Genomic DNA, 21,784 nt, shown 5'->3' on the forward strand with positions numbered 1-21,784 from the left:
CAAGCAGGGGAAAAAAGGAGGGAGAGCAGAATGCGACCACCTTCCGTGGAAGCAGATTTTTATTTGTTTAAAATTTCGAAGACCATTTATCATTTTTGTTTCACTTCACAATTATGTGCTACTCTGTGTTGGTCTATCACATAAAATCTCAATAAAAAACTTTTAAGTTCATGATTGTAAGGTGGAAAAATGTGAAAAAGTTCAAGGGGTATGAATACTTTTGCAAGGCATTGTAACAACAACACTAGAAACAAAATATCATCCAAGTCTGGTTATAGCTCCTTCAAATATTCTGCTCCTAAATTATTCAACAGTCTGGATTCTATAGTTAGAAATCATTTTGCTCAAACTATTATGTAGAACATTTTTTGTTATCGAGATTAACTCTAAATTGTCCAGTGTACTCAAGCCTCTAAGTTATTATAATTTTCACACTATTTCATAAAGGTTCCATTGTCAATATAAATCGCCATAACTTAATATTTTTATCCACATTATTATATTTTTATTTATTCTATTTGTTATTCTATATTTGCCATTAATTACCTCGCTCGGGACAGAGTCCACCAGGGGGTGAGGTATTGTTTTTGGTCGGGTTTCTTTGTTTTTTTGTTAAGGATATTAAGGGAAAACGGCTAGACCAATCTTCATGAAACTTTCAGGATAGATGGCCATTGGTCTCAAATAGAACCTCCAACATGTTGAGGGTCATCTGGTCAAGGTAACCAAAAAGGTCAAAATCATTTTTGTTGTGTCTACTGCCTTATATAGAGGCGCTAGCCACTATGTCATCATGCTGTAAGAATGTAAGAGTGTAACAATTGCGCACTGCGCATACATGTGTTTCGATTAAAATGGTCGGTGAGCATATACAATTTGGTTCACCATTCGAAATAAATGGACTAGACTAAAGAAATCGCTTTCAGACAAGTTTATGCTTATTCCAGAGGGAAAGTGTGTTCCACTGAGCTCTAGCGCCAGGCCATTTCCAGGAAATAAGAGTTTCCTGGAAATAAGGTCATGGTGACAGCTTTCGGTTCGGAGGTTTCGGTTTCGAAAACTGTAAGAGGTAAGAGTAGAATAATATAAAGTACAGACACTTGGTATATTTTACTTCTGTGATTTTTAAAATTGTTCATTTTTGGATTATGCTTCATTTTTGTGGCTACTGCCTCATAGAGGAAATTATGCTATATTTACTGTATGGACATGGTATCAGAAAAATTTATTTATAAGCAGGAGTCACATGTACCCATAGGGTACCTATTTTTTTTCGCAATATCTTCCTTCATATTCATCATAAGTGCTACCTTGCCCAGTTTGTTTGCCATGCACAGCTTTCATGTAAATAAGTGTCAGCTTATGTCAGCTCCACACTTGCATCCAAGAGGCAGGCCGACAAACGTCACTCCAAGGCACCCACTTACCGAGTAGGTCAGTGAGTAATGCTCTCCATGGGGGGGGGCGCTAGTGAGCCATGGCGTGGTAGGTCGCTTCCCTCGATAGCTCTCACATGGTTTGATTAAAATGTTATTATAACCTGATATCTTCGACAATATTTCGCACAAGTGATACTTAATTATACCCTAGACGACGTTTTCACTCATTGGGATCCACGATGAAAACAAGCAAACAGTCTCAAGGCAGAAAGAAAGAGGGAGCTAATGCAGATGCTGAGCAAGCTAACACCACCTCGACGAACCATGCTACAATCCTGGAAGCTATTCAGTCATTACGCTTTGATATCCAGTCCACAAAAATGGAAATATGTCAGACAATTGACACTCGAATCGCGGAGATGGCTTCTACGATTAGGAGAGAAATGTCTGCTTTCCAAACGGAGATTCAAGCTGATATAGCAACCCTGCAGACTTCCACTGCCCAACATAGCGAAACAATCGCGGAGTTAGAGCAGTCAGCCTCACACAGTTCTGATGCTATCATCAAACTCCAGTCAGAGGTGAAACGTCTGTGTACAGAAGTTGACCGTCTTACAGATAAATGTGATGATTTGGAGGGACGTTCAAGGAGACACAATGTGAGAATTGTGGGGTTGAAAGAAGGTTCAGAAAAGGGCATGGATACTGGAACGTTTGTATCTGGGCTCCTGAAAGACACGCTGTCTTTGGAAGATCAACCGCTAGTGGATCGTGCACACAGAGTCATGCGGAGGAATGCCAGCAGCGGAAACCCGCCACCCCGCGCACTTATCGCACGACTTCACTATTATCAGGATGTTACAAAGGTGCTTAAACGAGCGGCCGACTTGAGAGAGCTTTCTTTCAATGGACAAAGGATCCATATCTTTCCTGATTTTACTCCTGATGTGGTGAGGCGCAGGGCTGCGTTTAATAGAGCCAGGGAACTTCTCCGGGACCAACCAGGAGTTAGATATGGAATGCTATACCCGGCGAAGCTGAGAGTGACTTTCAATGGTACGGAGACTGTATATAAAGATGCCAGGGCCGCCTGTGAATTTGCCGAGCGCCACTTCGGAAATAAGACCACAGAAAGTCAATCGCCTGATCAGGACAGCCCGGATGTTGGGACAGAAGATTAAGGGACAGTCTAGATCTGGCGTCCCATTCTCTGATGACGTGGTGACTATGTGTCTACTTGTTGGTGCATATACTTGTGTAGACTAGGCTACTAATGTTTACTGTATGGTTAGAAAACATCATATTTAGTTGTGGAGCTATTTTACTTCTTACTAAGAAGTGTTAGGTTAGGGAGGTATTTGTTGGGTATGTTGTGTTTATTACTTAAATGTTTTTTTCTTTTTTCCATATGTAACTTCCCAAGAGGGGTCGCGCCTTACTATGAGGGGTTCTTTAGTATAGGCCAGACACTGAGTTTATGGGGTGGGAGGGATAGGGTCTTCCTTAAAAAAGAAATGGACACTTTGATTTTGTTGATGAGGCTGAAAATGTTTTTCTTTGTGTTAAAATTTCACAAGATAATGTGACACAACTGGGGAAGGGGAGACTAATTACTGTAGTTACCTGGAATGTTAAAGGTCTGAATCAGCCAGTAAAAAGGGGCAAAATTCTAGCACATCTAAAAACACTATCCAGTGACATAATATTTTTGCAAGAAACTCATCTGAATAGGAAGGGATATATTAAATTGCGTTGTAGATGGATTGGCCAAATGTATCATGCGACATGCGCAGTAAGAGCTAGAGGTGTAGCCATTTTATTTAGAAAAGGTACTCCATTCACCCACAAAACCACTATTGCTGATAGAGATGGTAGGTTTCTTATATTAGTAGGTGAATTATACTCACTCCCAATCACTCTGGTTAATATTTACGGACCCAACTTTGACTCACCTTCTTTTTTTAGACATGTTTTTTCTCAGATTCCTGATGTCTCTCATACTAATCTGCTTATAGCAGGTGACCTGAATTTGGTTCTTGACCCATATTTGGATCGCTCTTCAAGCCTTAGAGCACCATCTTCAAAATCAAGCATATTTCTAAAAGAATTTTTGAGAAATTCAAATATTTTTGATGTATGGCGAATCTTTCATCCACAAGAGAGGGTTTATTCTTTCCACTCTAATGTTCACAATGTGTATACACGAATTGATTATTGCCTGGCAGACTCTAAATTAATATCACTAATAGATAAGGTTACATATCATGACATAATTATTTCAGATCATGCTCCCGTCTCACTTTCTTTAAAGCTTAACGACCTACCTAAGCGTGATAAGATGTGACGACTTGACCCACAACTTTTGAAGGAGCCTGAGTTTTGTGCATATATTGGGTCACAAATTACCTTCTTTCTTGAAATGAATGATTTACCTGAAACATCCCCATCTATATTGTGGGAAACACTAAAGGCTTATGTTAGAGGATGCATAATATCTTTTCTGGCTGAAAGAAAGAGAAAGAGACGGACTGAACTGGTTGAGCTTGAAAAACAAATTAACCAAATGGACAGAGAAAATGCTATACGCCCCTCCAATGACACATACAAGAAAATACTTTCACTGCGGTACAGATACAATCAGATACTCTCAGACTGTATAACCAGGGCCTTTTTGTTCACACAACAAAGGTATTTTGAATTTGGGGAAAAGCCTCATAAATTGCTTGCTAGACAACTTAGGAAGATGGAGAGTGATCGCACGATAACTCAAGTGAAATCAGAACAAGGAGATATATTGGTTTCTTACAAAGATATTAATCAAAGGTTTCAAAATTTTTATGAGGAGTTATATTCTTTTAGTACAGCAGTAGATTGTTCTATTATAGACAAATTCTTGGACAGCTGTGACCTTCCCACTTTAGAACAACAAGACCAGGATTTCCTTAGTGCAGACCTTTCCATTTCAGAAATACAGGACACAATTAAATTATTGAAAAATAGTAAGACTCCAGGGCCCGATGGATTTCCAAACGAGTTTTACAAACAATTTAGTGATCTTATCTCCCCTTACCTGCTAAGCATGTATACACAAGCAAAAAAAGATGGTACTCTACCTCCCTCACTGAATGAGGCCATAATAACAGTATTACCCAAAAAAGGGAAGGACCCTATGGAAGTGAGCAACTATAGACCCATCTCACTTTTGACATCTGACCAAAAGATACTAGCTAAAGCCCTGTCTCTCAGACTTAATTCTTTAATTAGTAAACTTGTTCATCCTGATCAGACAGGTTTTATACCAAAAAGACACTCCTTTTTTAATCTCAGACGCCTCTTTAACATAATTTACTCCCAGAAAAAGAATTCTCCTGACTTAGTTATTCTGTCATTAGATGCACAGAAAGCATTTGATCAATTATTGTGGCCTTATCTATTTTCTGTGCTAGAAAGATACAACATTGGCAATGGTTTTAAAAAGTGGTTGATGGTTTTGTATGACAGACCTAGTGCCAGAATTTTAACTAATGGCATTCTTTCTCCACCTTTTCTATTACACAGAGGTACTAGACAAGGTTGTGCTTTATCACCTTTACTCTTTGCCCTGGCCATTGAACCTTTGGCACAAAGAATCAGGTCTGAGGCCCGCATACACGGATACAACGTCAATAACACATTAAATAAGATTTCCCTTTATGCAGATGATATATTATTGTATGTGACTAAACCTTTGTCTTCAATACCAATTATACTAGATCTGATATCTCATTTTGGAAGTTTCTCTGGTTACAGGATCAATTGGTCGAAGAGTGAATTAATGCCGGTAAAAATACATGATCTTTCAGTCTTACAGGGGTTCCCTTTTAAAATATCACTGCAAGAATTCACATATTTGGGTATCAGAATCACCAAGGACTTTCAGTCACTGTACAAGTGTAATTTCCCTCCATTAATATCTAAGCTGCAGAATAACATTGAATTTTGGAAATCACTTCCTCTTTCACTAGCAGGAAGAATTAATGCGATAAAAATGGTCTTTCTCCCTCAAATTTTATATCTCTTTCAAAATATCCCAATTTTCCTCCCTAAGAAAGTCTTTAAACAGCTCGATGCACTTATAACTCCATTTTTGTGGGATTACAAGACACCTAGAATAAAAAGAACACATCTTTGCAGATCTAAGACAGATGGTGGGATGGGCCTCCCTGATTTCTTTACATATTACCAGGCCTGTGCTTTCCGCATTATGATAATGTGGTTGGATCACTCTTTTACAGATCCAACCTGGATTGTAATGGAAAGAGCAGACTGTGCTCCTTATGATATTGGCACATTGGTATTAGCGCCAACAAAAATTCAGAAGTCTTGCTATAATCATAACTGTATAATCTACAATGGCATTCGCATATGGCAGCAGATTAAGTCAAGGTTCAACGCTAAATCTCTGTCCTTCTCTTTACCTATAGCTAAAAACCCATCTTTTCCCCCATCCTGTATGGACTCTGCCTTCTCACAATGGAGAGAGCTGGGTATTCTGAATATTGGAAACCTTTTCATAGATAAAAATTTTGCCTCTTTCAGTCAACTTCAAAATCATTATGGTCTACATAAGAATAATTTTTTTAGGTACCTACAAGTAAGAGACTATGTGAAGAAACATGTACCTAAATTAGATGGTGTAGAACCCACAACTTTGGATGTGTTGTTTATATTTCGAGGCGGAGCTGGACATCTCATTTCTACACTTTATTCTGCATTACTAAGCAGGTCTGTACCATCTACCCAGGGGATTAAAACTCTCTGGGAACAAGAATTTGGGGAGGGAATAAGTGAGGAACTCTGGGATGATGCTTTGGAAAACATACATAAATGCTCAGCTAACTCAAGACACTGTTTGATTCAGTTCAAGATAATCCATAGACTGCACCTCTCAAAAACAAAACTACACAGGATATTCTCAGAAATCTCCCCACTGTGTGATAGATGTATGGCGGATGAAGCCTCTTTGCTTCACAGTTACTTTCTTTGCCCTAAGCTGTTACCATTCTGGGTCCAGATATTTAAATCAATATCAGATATGCTAGATATCTCACTGGAGCCAGATCCAATTTTGGTGGTGCTAGGAGTATCAGATAAGTTTAATTCACTCCCAGAATTCCAGCAAAAATTGTTATCATACATGTTAATTATAGCTAAGAAACTAATTTTACAATTCTGGAAGAAAAGTGAGACTCCTTCTGCTAAAATGTGGCTAGACGAAATGATCCGACTGTTGCATCTAGAAAGGATACGGTATGTGTTATCAAACAGACTGGAGAAATTCGAGAAGATTTGGTATCCCCTTCTCCAGCACATTCATTGATTCTGTCAAGATTTTGTTTTGTTAATTCATATTGATATCTGATTGCCTCAACAGTGTAATAGATCAGGAAGTCCCGGGGTGGGTTGGGTGTTTGTGTGAGGGTGGGGAGGGGTGGGGGTGTGTGAGGGTGGGGTGGTGGGGGGTGGGAAGGGTGGGTTGTGTTATTTGTTATCTGTTGTTATATGTGGGGTAGTCTGTTTGTTGTCTCTTACTAAAAACAAAACTTTGAATGTGTATAAATGTGTAATATATTTTTGAAATACTATTCACAATAAAAAAAGATTTGAAAAAAAAAAAAAAAAAAAAAAAGTAATGCTCTCCATGCACCACCTGCCACTTAGTCTCTCGCAAGCTAGCACCCAGGTTCCTTGGACCCTTCCTCTTCAAGAAGGTAATCAACCAATGTTCTGTTAGACTCGCATTACCACTCACCATGCGACGTGTTCACCCTATCGTTCATGCATCTCAGCATAAACCTCTGGTCTCCAGTCCTTTGCTACCGGGTGGCGTTTGTTTTGCCTGGCAAAACAAACCTCGCCCAGTTTGTTTGCCATGCACAGCTTTCATGTAAATAAATGTCAGCTTTTGAAACCCTGTGTCTCAAAGATTATTATTATTACAAATATATACAGGCTACAAATTACATTTCCAGTTTCACTGTTTTATAGCTACACTGTTAATGATGGAAATAAATAAATCAGTGTATTATATTACACTGTTTAAGCACATACAATTTAGTAAAATGTGTGGATTTGTGTTGATGACACGGTGTCTCAGTTGAAATACTTGATTCTGGAACTGTGAGTGTGCAGCACTGAAGCTCATGTCCCTCAACACAAACCTCCTTATAACTCAGTGACTGTTCTGAAATGCTGAAACAGCTGATACGAAACCTGACAGCTTTCCTCCAAAGTGGCCCAAGGGGATTGGAAAGCAGATAACAAGTAATCCTCTGAATGTGCTCAAATTTGAATTTAATTTGATTTTAGTTATTTATCTTTAAAGAGCAACATACACCTTGACACTTCATACAAATTTCAAATCAAACTGAAGAATATCTACAGCAACTAAAGCAAACGTAAAAAATGGATTCTTTTAAGCATAAACTTTCTTCAAAAGGTTCACACTTTTTTACAGCCAGGGACCCCGTAACTGAAAATTCACTCCACTGGCTAACTGATTTTTGAAAATAACCCAACTATATAAATATTTGACTCATTGTTCAAATGCATTTAAAAAAAAAAACACGAAAGGAATATATCAGGTCCAAAATGATATTATTTGTAAGACATTGCTTATTGCTCTCATTTGCACTGACTGTAATAACTCAATAATAAAAATAACTTTTCTAATGTTGAGTTGTGATTTCCCCAACACTAACATGGAATTAAAAGCCATTAGCATTAATCTTAGTCCAAATAACAGTGGTCAGGCAATGTTGAAGTGACAATTGGTTATTTGTAACTATTTATAATCGCAGTGTTTATAATCTGGTGTCGCCCAGATGAGGATGGGTTCCATTTTGAGACTAGTTTTCTCAAGGTCTTTTGCTCACATTGTCTCAGGGTTTTTTTGTTTCTTTTTCTTGTCACTGATGCCACTTGCCCACTATGGATCTAAATCTACAAATCTACCAAAATTTCTATAAACTTGTTTTGTGACAAATGTCTATTATTAACAGTGTTACACAATTAAAATAGAGTTGATTTGATCTTACCATTGCCCAAGGTCCATGAGCGATCTTTAAGTTTTCAGTAAATAGCCGAACGTAGACTTTAAGGGTTTCATCGCCATAGTTATAGCGAGTACCAAACAAAACCAGGTAGATGATATTTGATGCTGCATCATGGAACAGAGTCTGAGGATACATGGAGCTTCCTACAAATAGACAAGCTTTGTTGATGTGTTTTTACTTGCTTTGTAAAAGATTTTTTATTGGGCAGCTATAATCAACAGAAACATGATTAATAAAGTAACATGTTGATACCAGCATGCTTGTCCAATTTTGCAACAACGTGTTCAATTTCTCCAAGAATCCTCTTTTCCATAGGCTGTTTCCCCAAGCCAAAGTTCCTTAAGGTCATGAGAGCAAAGCGCCGATGCTCCTTCCATTGAAGACCATAATCAGCCGTTACGACTCCTGTTTCATTTTACTCATATTAGTAACACACATTAGCACTGCACTAACAATACATTTGTAAAATAAATTTAATACAGTCTGGTGATGAGGGACGAGTGTGTTAGGGTATTGCTGGGATTCGAACCTGGCTCGTTGGTGTGATAATCCAGCAAACCCCCACTAGGCCACCAGGGGGATGACTCAAATGCAGAGGCATGAGGCGGAAGTAGAAAAAGAATCAAAAGGTTTATTTAAACTATATACACTATATACAGGGCAAAACAAAAGACAAAAAAAAACCAAAGAGTATAATCCAAAAGAAAAGCAAAGTGCAAAAATTCAAAAGCTAAGAAGATCAAATAACACAGTACAAAGGAAACTGGAGATAAACATAACAGCACAAAGACTCCGTGACAAGAGGACTGAACTCAGGGGTATAAATAGACAAACTAATTAAGGACACAGGTGAAGATAATTAGGCAATTAACACAAACACAAAACACAGGAACAGTGGCGGCCTCTAGAGGCCAAAATAAACACGACATGAAAAGGAAATAACAGCGGCCTCTAGAGGCCAAAACAGTCCTAGTCCTAACAGGACCCCCCCCTCTAGGAGCGTCTCCTGACGTTCCCAGGGCGATCCGGATGGGCCGAATGGAAGTCCCGACATAGTTCTTTATCAAGGACATCCCGAGCAGGAACCCAGCAGCGCTCCTCAGGACCATAGCCCTCCCAGTCCACCAGATATTGCAACCCGCCGCGGACCCGGCGGGAGTCAAGCAGGCGATTCACAGTGAACACAGTCTGCCCCTGGAAGATGCGGGGGGGTGGGGGGTTCCTAGGGGCAGGGGCATACGTAGACGTCAGTACGGGCCGTAACAGGGAAACATGGAAAGTGGGGTTGATCCTCAGAGTCCGGGGCAACTGGAGCCGGTAGGAGACAGGGTTCACCCTGCGCACCACCTTGAAGGGGCCAATGTAGCGAGGAGCAAGCTTGCGGTTCTCCACCCGCAGTGGAAGGTCCTTAGTGGACAGCCAAACACGCTGCCCAGGGCGGAAAGCGTGTGCAGGTCTTCTATGGCGGTTGGCCTGAGTCTGGTTGGTTCTGGAGGTCTGTATGAGGGTCTTCCTGACCTTGCTCCAGGTCTTGCGACACCGTCTCACATATTGGTTGACCGAGGGCACCCCCGCGTCCTCCTCCTGGTCTGGGAACAGAGGTGGCTGGAACCCGAATTGGCACTGGAATGGCGACAGCTTGGTGGCCGATGACTGCAGGGTGTTGTGGGCGTACTCTGCCCATGGCAGCCAGGTGCTCCACGATGTCGGGTTATCCATAGCCAGGCCTCGCAGGGTGGTTTCCAGGTCCTGGTTGAGCCTCTCCGTCTGACCATTGGACTGTGGGTGAAACCCAGAGGAGAGGCTGGCAGTGGCTCCGATGACCTTGCAGAACCCGTGCCACACTCGGGAGGAGAACTGGGGCCCTCGGTCTGAGACGATGTCCTGTGGAAGACCAAAGACTCGGAAGACATGATTAAACAAAAGTTTCGCAGTTTCAAGAGCAGAGGGGAGTTTGCACAGTGGTATGAAGCGGCAGGCCTTGGAGAATCTGTCAACTAAGACCAAAATGACCGTGTTACCTTGTGACTCAGGGAGACCCGTGATAAAGTCGACTGCCACGTGGGACCAGGGACGCCGGGGAATGGTCAGAGGATGCAGGAGACCCTGGGGACGCTGTCGTGGGTTCTTGGTTCTGGTGCAAACCTCACAGGACAGGACAAATGACCTTACTTCCTTCTCCATGTTAGGCCACCAGAAGCGTCTTTTCAGGAAGTCCAGGGTCCTCCGAGCTCCCGGGTGGGCGGTGAGAGGGGAAGAGTGACCCCACTGGAGAACCTTGGCCCGGGCTTGATGTGGGACGTACAAGAGGCCTGGTGGCCCCGTCCCAGGACCGGGGTCCTGGCGTTGGGCTCGTCGGACAGCCTCCTCAATACCCCAGCGGACAGGGGCCACAATCCGGGACACAGGGATAATAGGCCCGACTTCATTCTCCCTGTTAGTGGCAGAGAACAGTCTGGACAGTGCGTCAGGTTTGGTGTTCTTGGAGCCGGGGCGGTATGAGAGGGTGAAGTCAAACCGACTGAAAAACAGGGCCCACCTAGCCTGTCGAGGGTTCAGTCTCTTGGCTTGCTGGAGGTACTCCAGGTTCTTGTGGTCAGTCCAAACCAGGAATGGATGTTGTGCTCCCTCCAGCCAGTGCCTCCACTCCTCAAGGGCCAGTTTGACCGCTAGCAGTTCTCGATCCCCCACATCGTACCGGGACTCAGCAGGACTCAGGCGGTGGGAGAAGTAAGCGCAGGGGTGCAGCTTTCCTTCCGAACGTTGAGAGAGCACCGCGCCGACACCACTGTCCGAGGCGTCCACCTCCACGATGAATGGTTGGGAGGTGTCCGGGAGAACCAGAATGGGTGCCGTGCAGAAGCGGTCCTTGAGGTCTTTGAACGCCTTTTCTGCCTGAGGAGACCAGCCATAAGATCCACCTGTCCCTTTGGTGAGGTCTGACATGGGTGCTGCCACAGAACTGAAGTTCCTGATGAACTTGCGGTAGAAGTTAGCGAATCCTAAGAACCGCTGAACCTCCTTAACGGACTTGGGAGTAGGCCAATCCCGGACGGCCAGGGTCTTGGCAGGGTCCATTTGGAGTTGGCCTGTCCGTACAATAAATCCCAGAAAGGAGACCTCGGGAACATGAAATTCGCATTTCTGGGCCTTGGCGAACAGATTGTTCTGTAGCAGCCTCTGGAGAACCTGGCGGACATGGTGGCGGTGCTCCTGCACGGTCTTGGAAAAGATAAGGATGTCGTCGAGGTAGACAAAAACGTATAGGTTAATCATGTCCCTTAAGACGTCGTTGATTAGGGCCTGAAAAACAGCTGGTGTGTTGGTGAGTCCGAAGGGCATCACCTGGTATTCGTAGTGCCCAGACGGGGTGTTAAAGGCAGTCTTCCACTCGTCTCCCTGTCGGATACGGATGAGGTGGTATGCGTTCCGTAGGTCCAACTTGGTGAAGACGGTGGCGCCTTGGAGCAGGTCGAAAGCTGTGGACATCAGCGGAAGGGGATATCGGTTGCGCACAGTGATCTTATTCAGGCCCCTGTAATCAATACATGGTCGGAGCCCCCCATCCTTCTTGCCGACAAAGAAGAAGCCGGCTCCAGCAGGTGAAGTGGAGGGTCGAATAAACCCAGAGACCAGGGCATCTTTGAGGTATTCCTCCATGGCCTTGCGTTCTGGCTGAGAGAGTGAAAACAGTCTGCCACGAGGAGGGGTAGTCCCAGGGAGCAAGTCGATGGCACAGTCGTAGGCCCGGTGCGGAGGAAGAACGGCGGCCCTGCTCTTGCTGAACACCTCCTTGAGATCCCAGTACTCTGTGGGAACTTGAGATAACTCAGTGAGATCAGGGGGCTCGGCAGGAGACACAGGAGAGCTAGAGAGCAGACAAGAGGCATGGCATGCAGAGCCCCATTCCACAACCTGGCTTGTTACCCAGTCTATGCGAGGGTTGTGGCGAGTAAGCCAAGGAAGGCCTAGAATAACTGGGAACTCAGGTGAAGGAATCAGGTGCAGGGATATTTCTTCCTTGTGACCTTGAGACTGGAGGAAAACTGGAGAAGTAACTTGGGTGACTCTTCCATCACCTAACGCTTGGCCATCGAGGGCAGACACAGACAGTGGGACTTCAAGAGGTGCAGTCGGAATATTGATGCTTTGGGCGAAGTGAATATCCATAAAGTTCCCAGCCGCCCCTGAGTCTATCAAAGCTTGACAAGAGTGGACAGACTCACCCCAGGAGATGGAGACCGGGATGTAGATTCCTTGGCCAGGGAGTCCGGGAGAGAGGGTAGGCCCCGTCACAACCCTCCCTCGGCTGGACGGGGCGGTCCTTTTCCCAAGAGTTCGGGACATGATGCTCGGAAGTGACCAGGCTTGCCACAGTAGATGCAGCACTTGTCCCTCCTTCTGCGCTCCCTCTCAGATGCGGAGAGGCGAGTACGACCCACTTGCATGGGTTCTGGACAGTCACTGAAGGAGGTAGACGGTCTCCAGGTAGAGGTAGGGAGGCTGGGGGGGCTCAAGGCTTGGTGGCGTTCTCTCATCCTGTTGTCCAGACGAATAGCATGTGAGATGAGGGTTTCGAGGTCACTTGGGCATCCAATAGAGGCCAGACCGTCCTTGATGGGGTCAGACAGACCATGGTGGAAGGCTGACACCAGGGCAGTCTCGTTCCATCCACTTACTGCTGCGAGTGTTCGGAACGAGATGGCGTAATCTGCGACGCTTCCTCCTTGCCGGATGGACATGAGCTTTCGGGCTGCGTCGGTACTGATGTCTGCCTGATCGAAGACCCGAAGCATCTCTTCAGAAAACAGCTGGAAATCAAAGCACTCAGGTCCCTGTCTTTGCCAGATAGCAGTAGCCCAGGCTCGCGCCTTACCAGCTAATAAGGTGATCACAAAGGCAATCTTGCGGCGATCCGTAGTGTAGGTGGTAGGCTGAAGCTCAAAGGTGAGTTGACACTGGGTAAGGAACTCTCGGCACTCACTGTGCTTGCCGTCATACCTCTGTGGTGCAGGAAGGCTGGGTTCGCGAGGTGAAGAAGGCAGCATTGCAGGAGGCACTGGAGCAGGAGTGGGAACTGGATCAGGAGCAGGAACTGGATCAGGAGCAGGAGATGCAGGCAGAGATGTCAGCTGTGCCAGGGTTTTCCCAATTTGCTGAAGCAGTTCCTCGTGGCGAGCGAGGGCCTCACGTTGGCTGGTGAGCGTACGTCCATGAGCGTCCATGGTCGCTCCGAAGCATGTCAAAGCTGCCATAATTCCCTGAAGGTTGGCCGGGTAGACAGTTGAAGCAGCCTCTGCTGAGTCGGTCATGACGGAGTCTTTCTGTTAGGGTATTGCTGGGATTCAAACCTGGTTCGTTGGTGTGATAATCCAGCAAACCCCCACTAGGCCACCAGGGGGATGACTCAAATGCAGAGGCGTGAGGCGGAAGTAGAAAAAGAATCAAAAGGTTTATTTAAACTATATACACTATATACAGGGCAAAACAAAAGACAAAAAAACCCCAAAGAGTATAATCCAAAAGAAAAGCAAAGTGCAAAAATTCAAAAGCTAAGAAGATCAAATAACACAGTACAAAGGAAACTGGAGATAAACATAACAGCACAAAGACTCCGTGACAAGAGGACTGAACTCAGGGGTATAAATAGACAAACTAATTAAGGACACAGGTGAAGATAATTAGGCAATTAACACAAACACAAAACACAGGAACAGTGGCGGCCTCTAGAGGCCAAAATAAACACGACATGAAAAGGAAATAACAGCGGCCTCTACAGGCCAAAACAGTCCTAGTCCTAACAGAGTGATTGGTTGTCACAGAGCTCACCTTTATCTTCAGTTATATCCTTAATCATGGAGTCTGGGCGTCCTGAAAAGTCTGCAGATTTGGTCACCAGAGCTTCTTTTATGGCTTTTAAACCATGAAGAACAACAGCTGGTTTTGTCCCAATATACAGACTGTAAATGTTTCCATATTGCTCTGCCAACTAAACATACAATATTCAACAAATATTATTTCAGCAATACATACACACATTGCAAATGTGTCATGAGGTAACATGCCTGCTGTTCTGTCTTAAGTTGATTTACATTGTGAGATTTTCAACACAATTTTGTTGTCATAGACAAATCTTCATAAACCAATTTGATTGTGACAAAAGATGGCCAACGACAAAGTTCTGGCAGTGTTATAAATTCCAACCTCAGAGTGAAAGTGCTGCTACAAAACTCATCTGACAACCACCAGTAGGGGGACCCCACTAACAGACACTGTTGGGTGACTGCACCCTTAGGTGCCCACATGGTTATTTAAAAAAAAAAAAGCAAACACACCTTCTAGGGTGCCCCTATGGTAGATAACACCTGTTTTCTGCACAAGTCTGGATCAAACTGAACATCATAATTTTCTTTAATCATAGATGTATCATCTATCATCTCTGTACAAAAGACCCAAACATGTTTTTAACTCAGATCTTTACAGAGATTATTAATGTTAAGGGTGTCACATCTATGCCAGAAACCACACCAAACTCCACTTAACAGAACACACTGCAGCCTACAAACATGGCCGCCACAGATTACAACACCTACACACCTTCACGTTCACAGTCACCGCATTTTTAACCATGCACACCTGTTCATTACTTCACATAATCACAGCTCACAATATGTAGGACTCTCGCTACACACACAATTCTGAAGTAAACACTCTGTGTCATTGCCAGACTTTACCAAGACTTGACTGTTAATATTTCAGTACTCTGGTAGGACTTGACATTGGTTGTTTCCTGGTTTTTGTGCTTTCATCTTGCCCTTGATGTATATATTACAGATCAAAAAATTTCAACCTAGGTGATTTTTTTTTACCTGGGTTAAAACACCATCTCCTTTGTGAAAGCTGGACAACTTCCTGGGAAACCATCTGCAAGGATGGAGTCGGCCCTCCTGGATACTGCCCGGGACTGGAAAACACAGGTTGACCTAGGCCAAAGTCTCATCTTTCCGCCAGAAATAATCACAACTAACCTCAGGACAGACATGATCCTATGGTCAACCTCACAGAAGTCCCTATACATTCTGGAGTTAACTGTGCCATGGGAGGCTGCAATTGATGAAGCATATGAACGTAAGAGACTGAAATATGCTGGCCTAGCAGGAGAAGCAGAACAATGAGGCTGGCGGACCAAGGTCCTCCTGGTAAGGTCGGCTGTAGAGGGTTTATAGCCACCTCAACATCTAAGCTCCTGAAGAGGATGGGAGTTCGAGGCCAGGCCCTCAGACAAGCAGTCAGGTCATTGTCAGAGGCTGCAGAATGAAGTAACAGCTGGATCTGCCTAAAAAGAAAGGATCCCATCTGAGCTGCAAAATGACCAGCAAGAGGGGTGAAAGTGGAGGGGAGCGCACCTGGGACACTGGGTGTCACTGTTGAGCCTTCTGGAGGTGTTGTGTGCCTCTCAGTGAAACATCAGTGAAGGAGGGTGCCCACCTAACGACCCTGCGGAAGTGATTAGCCCCTTCTCCACTCAAGATTCCAGAGTGCTGAGTTATCTGAGGGATTGAAACATCAAGTCCTATGAGCTCAACTAACAAGCTGGAGAATTCCAGTGGCTGCTATGAAAGTGCAGCTGACAACAAGGGAAAGACCATGTGACAGCATGGAAAGACAGCTGACATGAGGGAAAGATCCCAACAGGGTTGTCATGGAATAGCTATCCATGATGGCAGGCTCCGTCACTCCGATAAGTGAATAGGAGTCACCCCCCATGGCTACAAAAATTCAAAAGAAGACACCCCCTGAGTCTGAGAGAACGGGGGCGCAAGATGACTCATTGACTGACAACCCGGTAACCGACACTGCCATGAATACGGCTTTTTAATTATACGAATTATCAGCACGGCATCATCAGCTGCAGGACAAGAGCTCTGAATATGTAGCTGTGGCTGGACCAAGGTAACATCCATGAAAGGCCTCAAAATACATCAAGGGCGGATGAAGTGTTTGAAGGAGGTGAGGTCAGGACCTCACATAGACCATTATCTCTTGAGAGAAAGGTCAAGTAAGTCAAGTGAGGCTCAGTGGCAGGATGCAACCCACAGTCCACCGAGCATCAGTATCCCAACATCAGAAGAGAATAACTCAAGCACACGATTTGAGAATCTAGAACCCAGCCAGATGCAGCCTGCTTTGGAGAAGAACATTCAAGGTCACAGACCTCAAGTGAAGTGGCCAAAGTCCAGGAGCAAGAAAGAGTGGACAACAGTCGACACAGACCTGACAAAGATCCTGCACAGTCTCCAAGGAGCAGCGGAGAAGAAACTGGAGAAAATGGGCAAACTGATCTACTCCTACGGTGCAGACAGGTTTGGAATCAAAGAGCTAGTTAAGAAAGCCACAACAACAACCCCTTCTAAGTCCAGAAGGCAGCAGGAAATTGAGCGCCTTATCAAGAAGAGAAGGGAGTTGAGAAAATGCTGGAGGAAATGCTCACTGGAGGAGAGGGAGGGCATCAACGTCCTGCAAGCAGACCTAAAGAAGCGCCTGGGAAGGTTGTGGAGAGAAGAAAACCTAAGAATCCGACGCAAGAGGAAGGAGAGGACAAGAACATCCTTTTACAAGGATCCCTTCAGATTTGTAAAGGGACTCTTTGCAAAAGAAAAGAGTGGGTCACTTAAGGTGCCAAAGAGGGAGCTGGAGGATTACCTGAAAGCAACTCATACAGACAACCAAAGATGGGAGAAAAGGGAATTACCTCTAGACATGCCACCCATGCCTCGCCCATCAGTTGGATGACAGCCCCCAAAACGGAGCGAGGTCGAAAAAGCTGTGGGGAAAGCAAGGGCAGATTCAGCTCCAGGGGCAAATGGAGTCCCATACCAGCTGTATAAAAATGTTCCAAATGTCTTACGGTTCCTGTGGAGGCAAATGAAGTTTGTTTGGAAGAAAGGAACAATCTCAAAAGCATGGCGAAGAGCTGGAGGTGTGATAATCCCAAACCTCAACATCTAAACTCCTGAAGAGAATGGGAGTTCGAGACCAGGCCCTCAGACAAGCTGTCAGGTCACTGTCAGAGGCTGCGGAATGAAGTAGCAGCTGGATCTGCCAAAAAAGAAAGGATCCCATCTGGGCTGCGAAATGACTACCAAGAGGGGTGAAAGCGGAGGGGAGCACACCTGGGATGCTGGGTGTCGCTGTTGAGCCTTCTGGAGGTGTCATGGGCCTATCAATGAAATATCAATGAAGAAGGTGCCCACCTGATGACCCCGAGGAAGTGATTAGCCTCTTTTCCACTCAAGATTTCAGAGTGCTGATTTATCTGAGGGATTGAAAGATCAAGTCCTATGAGCTCACCTTTAACCGAGTTCATAATTTCCAACCTTGGTAAAATTTTGGATGATCTAAAACAACTTAAGAGATTTTCCATCATTTCTTTTGCCTCTCTTTCTTCCATCCATTTCCTCTCTGTGTACACCTACCAAGTATTTCCTCTTATGTCTGTCTGTCTACCTATTCAGCATTTTTTTACATTTATTTTTTCATACTTAAAAGTAGACTGCCTTTCAGATTTTTCAAGTGGAGGTCATAAAAAAATTTCCCGACACTCAATTATTTTTGTTTAGTGGACCAAAAGCTACTGAATTCGAATCACAGACATCCAATTTTATGAGTTTTTTTTTTTTACACAGAACAATTAATGAATTTGAAGCCATGTGGCCCTAAATTCTCCACTATTATTTATTGCTTCACCAGGACCCAATACAAGATACCACATCACGCATCACGTGGTGGGCTTTCCCTGTTCGCACAAGGCATTGTGGGATACAAATTTGAAAATGGAGAGAAAAATGGAGGACACGAATGAAATGTGAAAGACTGACTACAGTAACAAAAAGCAAGAAGAAAAGACATTATGTTGCGAAGGAAAGGAAACGCAGGACCAAACTAATAAATATCAGTGGTCAGAGAGCACCTCGGTGTGATCAGCTGTTCGTTTAGTGAAAGAATGATGTAACTGTCAGTGCACGGTCAAGGTAAACCTGTAGATGGCAGTAATGCAACACTGTGGATGTCAGCTGTCATAAAACACAAAAGAAGAAGGTGGTAAACATTTTTTTTTTCAAGATTTTTTTGGGGGGGCTTTTTTCACCTTTATTGGATAGGACAGTGTAGAGACAGGAAATGAGCAGCAGAGAGAGAGAGCGCGAGCGGGGAGAGATCGGGAAATGACCTCGGGTCGGAATCGAACCCGGGTCCCCGGATTTATGGCATGGCACCTTATCCACCTGAGCCACGACACCCAGTGCATGCACGCATGGACTTCCTCTGTCTGCTTGACTGCGCAAAGTGAGCGATTTCATGCACATTATTTGCTAAGGAATGCCCTCAAATTAAATAACTTCCCACCCACAGAATGGCCTGATGTTTTGTGAGATATTACAGAAATAAACATATATATCACAATGATCAAATTTCACCAATTTTATGAAATCAAAAGCCCATCTAGCTTTAACCAGAATTCAAACTCAGAATCTTCTGATTCTTTACCTAACACCTTAACCACTAGACCAGCAACGACTGTGATGGAAAGCATGATATATATTTTGAACTTATTAATGAGTCCAGTCTTATTACATCATGAAGTAGTTTAAAATACAAAGTCTTCTCAAAACCTAACCCTAAACCTAACCCAAGATAGAGTAAGTCTCCCTAATACAAGGAGCAAAATATGCACTTAATTAAAAATTCTAACCTAGGTTCAACAATTCCACCTGACCTACAATTCTGACCTGTAACATATACCTCTGTTAGTTCATCATCATGTGATCCTTTCCTGATATTGACCTTGCCATTCATTAATGTTTTGGATTTGTCTGTTTTGAATCTTAATTTAAACACACACACACACACACACACACACACACGCAATCATGCATCTGTAACAGATTGTTCTCCAAATAAAGTAACATTACATAATTATGTAATGGTATAAAAAAAGATTAGAAAAGAAAAGAATTATTAGACAGTGTGGCTGCGGGGGCATCTGTGTATGGAGAGCAAGGCCAGAGGAGGGGAGAAGCAAAATTGATCACACCTGAGTTTGTGTTACATTACGTTACATTACATGGCATTTAGCAGATGGTCCTATCCAGAGCGACATACAATGAGTGCAAAAGCCAGGTACATGAAGTGAAGGCCAGGTGACCAGTAGTAGTGGAGCATAGGGATCTGGTTGGCATGTAGGGACGGATCAGTCTCAGGAGGTATGCTGGCCCTAACCCCTTGAGAGCCTGGTAAACTAGCACCAATGTCTTAAATTTGATGCGAGCTGTGACCGGTAGCTAGTGCAGTTCAACAAGCAGATGGGTGACATGGGAGGGCTGACATCAGTGTTAGACTGATGAGTGGGTGTGGCCCCTCTTCCTCTCCGCTCCTGCCCAAGACTGCTGTCTGTCCTGGTCCCCCATTGGTGGAATGACCTTCCCACTGAGGTAAGAACTGCCCTGACCACCTTCATGCACAGACTGAAGACTCACCTCTTCAGGCTGCACCTCTCCCCCACTTCCCTGCCCACTGTGTAATTGCATATTGGTCTAGGCCAACCCAGGCTGTGTACTGTCTAGCCTGGGGTTGGCTATTTGAGTTTTTTCTCTTTGTCAGTTGATTTGTATGGTTGGTTTGTTTCCTTCGATGTTTGCCGAGTATTCGTACTTCAACAGAATATTATACTGGGAGGTCCAGACCAAGGTCATGACCAGTTCTGACCGAGGGAGTCGAGGTGGAGGCTGTGGATTCCTACAAGTACCTCGGGCTGTGGCTGGATAGCAAGCTGGACTGGACTTGCAACACCAACCACTTGTACAGGAAGGGACAGAGCAGGCTATACTTCCTGAGGAGGCTGTGATCCTTTAACATCTGCAGGAAACTCCTGTGGATGTTCTGTCAGTCCATGGTCGCCAGTGTCCTGTTTTACACCATGGTGTGCTGGGGGGGGCAGCACATCCAAGGAGGACACATCCAGGCTGGACAAACTGATCAGGCAGGTCGGCTCTATGGTCGGCATGAAGCTGGACTCTCTGGTGACGGTGGCAGAGAAGAGGACTATGGACAAAATACTGAACATCATGGATGATGCCAGTCACCCTCTGCACACCGTCATCAGCAACCAGAGGAGCCTGTTCAGTGACAGACTGCTCCTTCCCAAGTGCAGGACGAACAGACTTAAAAACTCCTTTGTCCCTCACAACATCAGACTGTACATCTCCTCTCTGGGGGTGAGGAGGGGTAACAGGAGGACAGAGGACGGGAAGGACCAGTAGCCTAGCCTGACAATAAGCAGTACTGGACAATATGCAATATAATGTGCAATACCTCTTCTGTTGGATTTTTTTCCCTTCCTCTTCCCCATATCTTATTCTTATTCTTTTTTATGTTTGTATATGTAAATACCTAATTTAATTTAATTTATCTAGAAGTTTCTCTCTATTTCTATTCTCTGTTTATCCTGTAATGATGCAACTGGAATTTTTAATTTCCCTGAGGGAACCCACCCAAAAGGGATCAATAAAGTTCTAATCTAATCTAATCTAATCGTTATTCTGTCACTTGTTCAGTTGGCACTAGAACTTTCTTGTCTAGAAGTTCAGCACTTCTTGTACCTGACTTTTGCAATTGTTGTACATTGCCCTGGATAGGACCGTCTGCTAAATGTCATGTAATGTAATGTGTGGCTGTTTGTCTCCTCTTATTCAGTGATGACAGGAGAGGAGAGGGAGATTTGATGAGCAGAGCAGTGTGTGCATCTCAGTGTGTTTGTGTGCATAAGCTGAAAAGCCAAATAAGAAAAATAAAATGTCAACTAAAGTATCCTGCCTGTCCCAACTACAAACCATTCATTAACTGCTTACACAAATGATCACATTTTTAACAGATAATATGAAATTGTACCTTCTCAAAGTCTTTCAGAGGATTTTTCATGTTAAAATGAAACAAGTTCCCGAATATAGGAAGAGGTTGTGGTCCAGGAGGGAAGTTCTTGGGTCTCTGGATCCTGATGAAGAGGAAGAGGAGGCAGACACAAACAACAGCCAGGATCCAGGAACCCAGCATGATGACTGCTGTACTGCTGCTCTATACTCTACAAACCTCTGGAATGACAGGTCCTTATAGCAAAGAGAGTTTGTTAATCATTTACAGAGCAATGTAACAGAACAAGGCAGCACGGTGGTGTAGCACTGTTGCCTCACAGCAAGAAGGTTCTGGGTTTGACCCCAGTGGCCGATGGGGGCCTTTCTGTGTGGAGTTTGCAGATTA

The 21,784-nt window shown here is 44.1% G+C and overlaps 1 protein-coding gene across 1 annotated transcript in view; it reads right to left on the bottom strand.

The window, feature by feature from the left end:
* LOC132891013 (cytochrome P450 2D9-like) overlaps positions 1-21,581 on the bottom strand; it is a 30,644-nt gene extending 9,063 nt beyond the window's left edge. The window contains exon 1 of the mRNA XM_060928448.1: positions 21,419-21,581. Coding sequence (XP_060784431.1) covers positions 21,419-21,580 — 162 coding nt within the window. The 5' untranslated portion in view covers position 21,581. The remainder of the gene's footprint in view (positions 1-21,418) is intronic.
* Positions 21,582-21,784: the final 203 nt, after the last annotated feature.

The sequence above is a fragment of the Neoarius graeffei genome, chromosome 8, assembly GCF_027579695.1.
Source record: "Neoarius graeffei isolate fNeoGra1 chromosome 8, fNeoGra1.pri, whole genome shotgun sequence".
NCBI classification, from domain to species: Eukaryota; Metazoa; Chordata; class Actinopteri; order Siluriformes; family Ariidae; genus Neoarius; species Neoarius graeffei.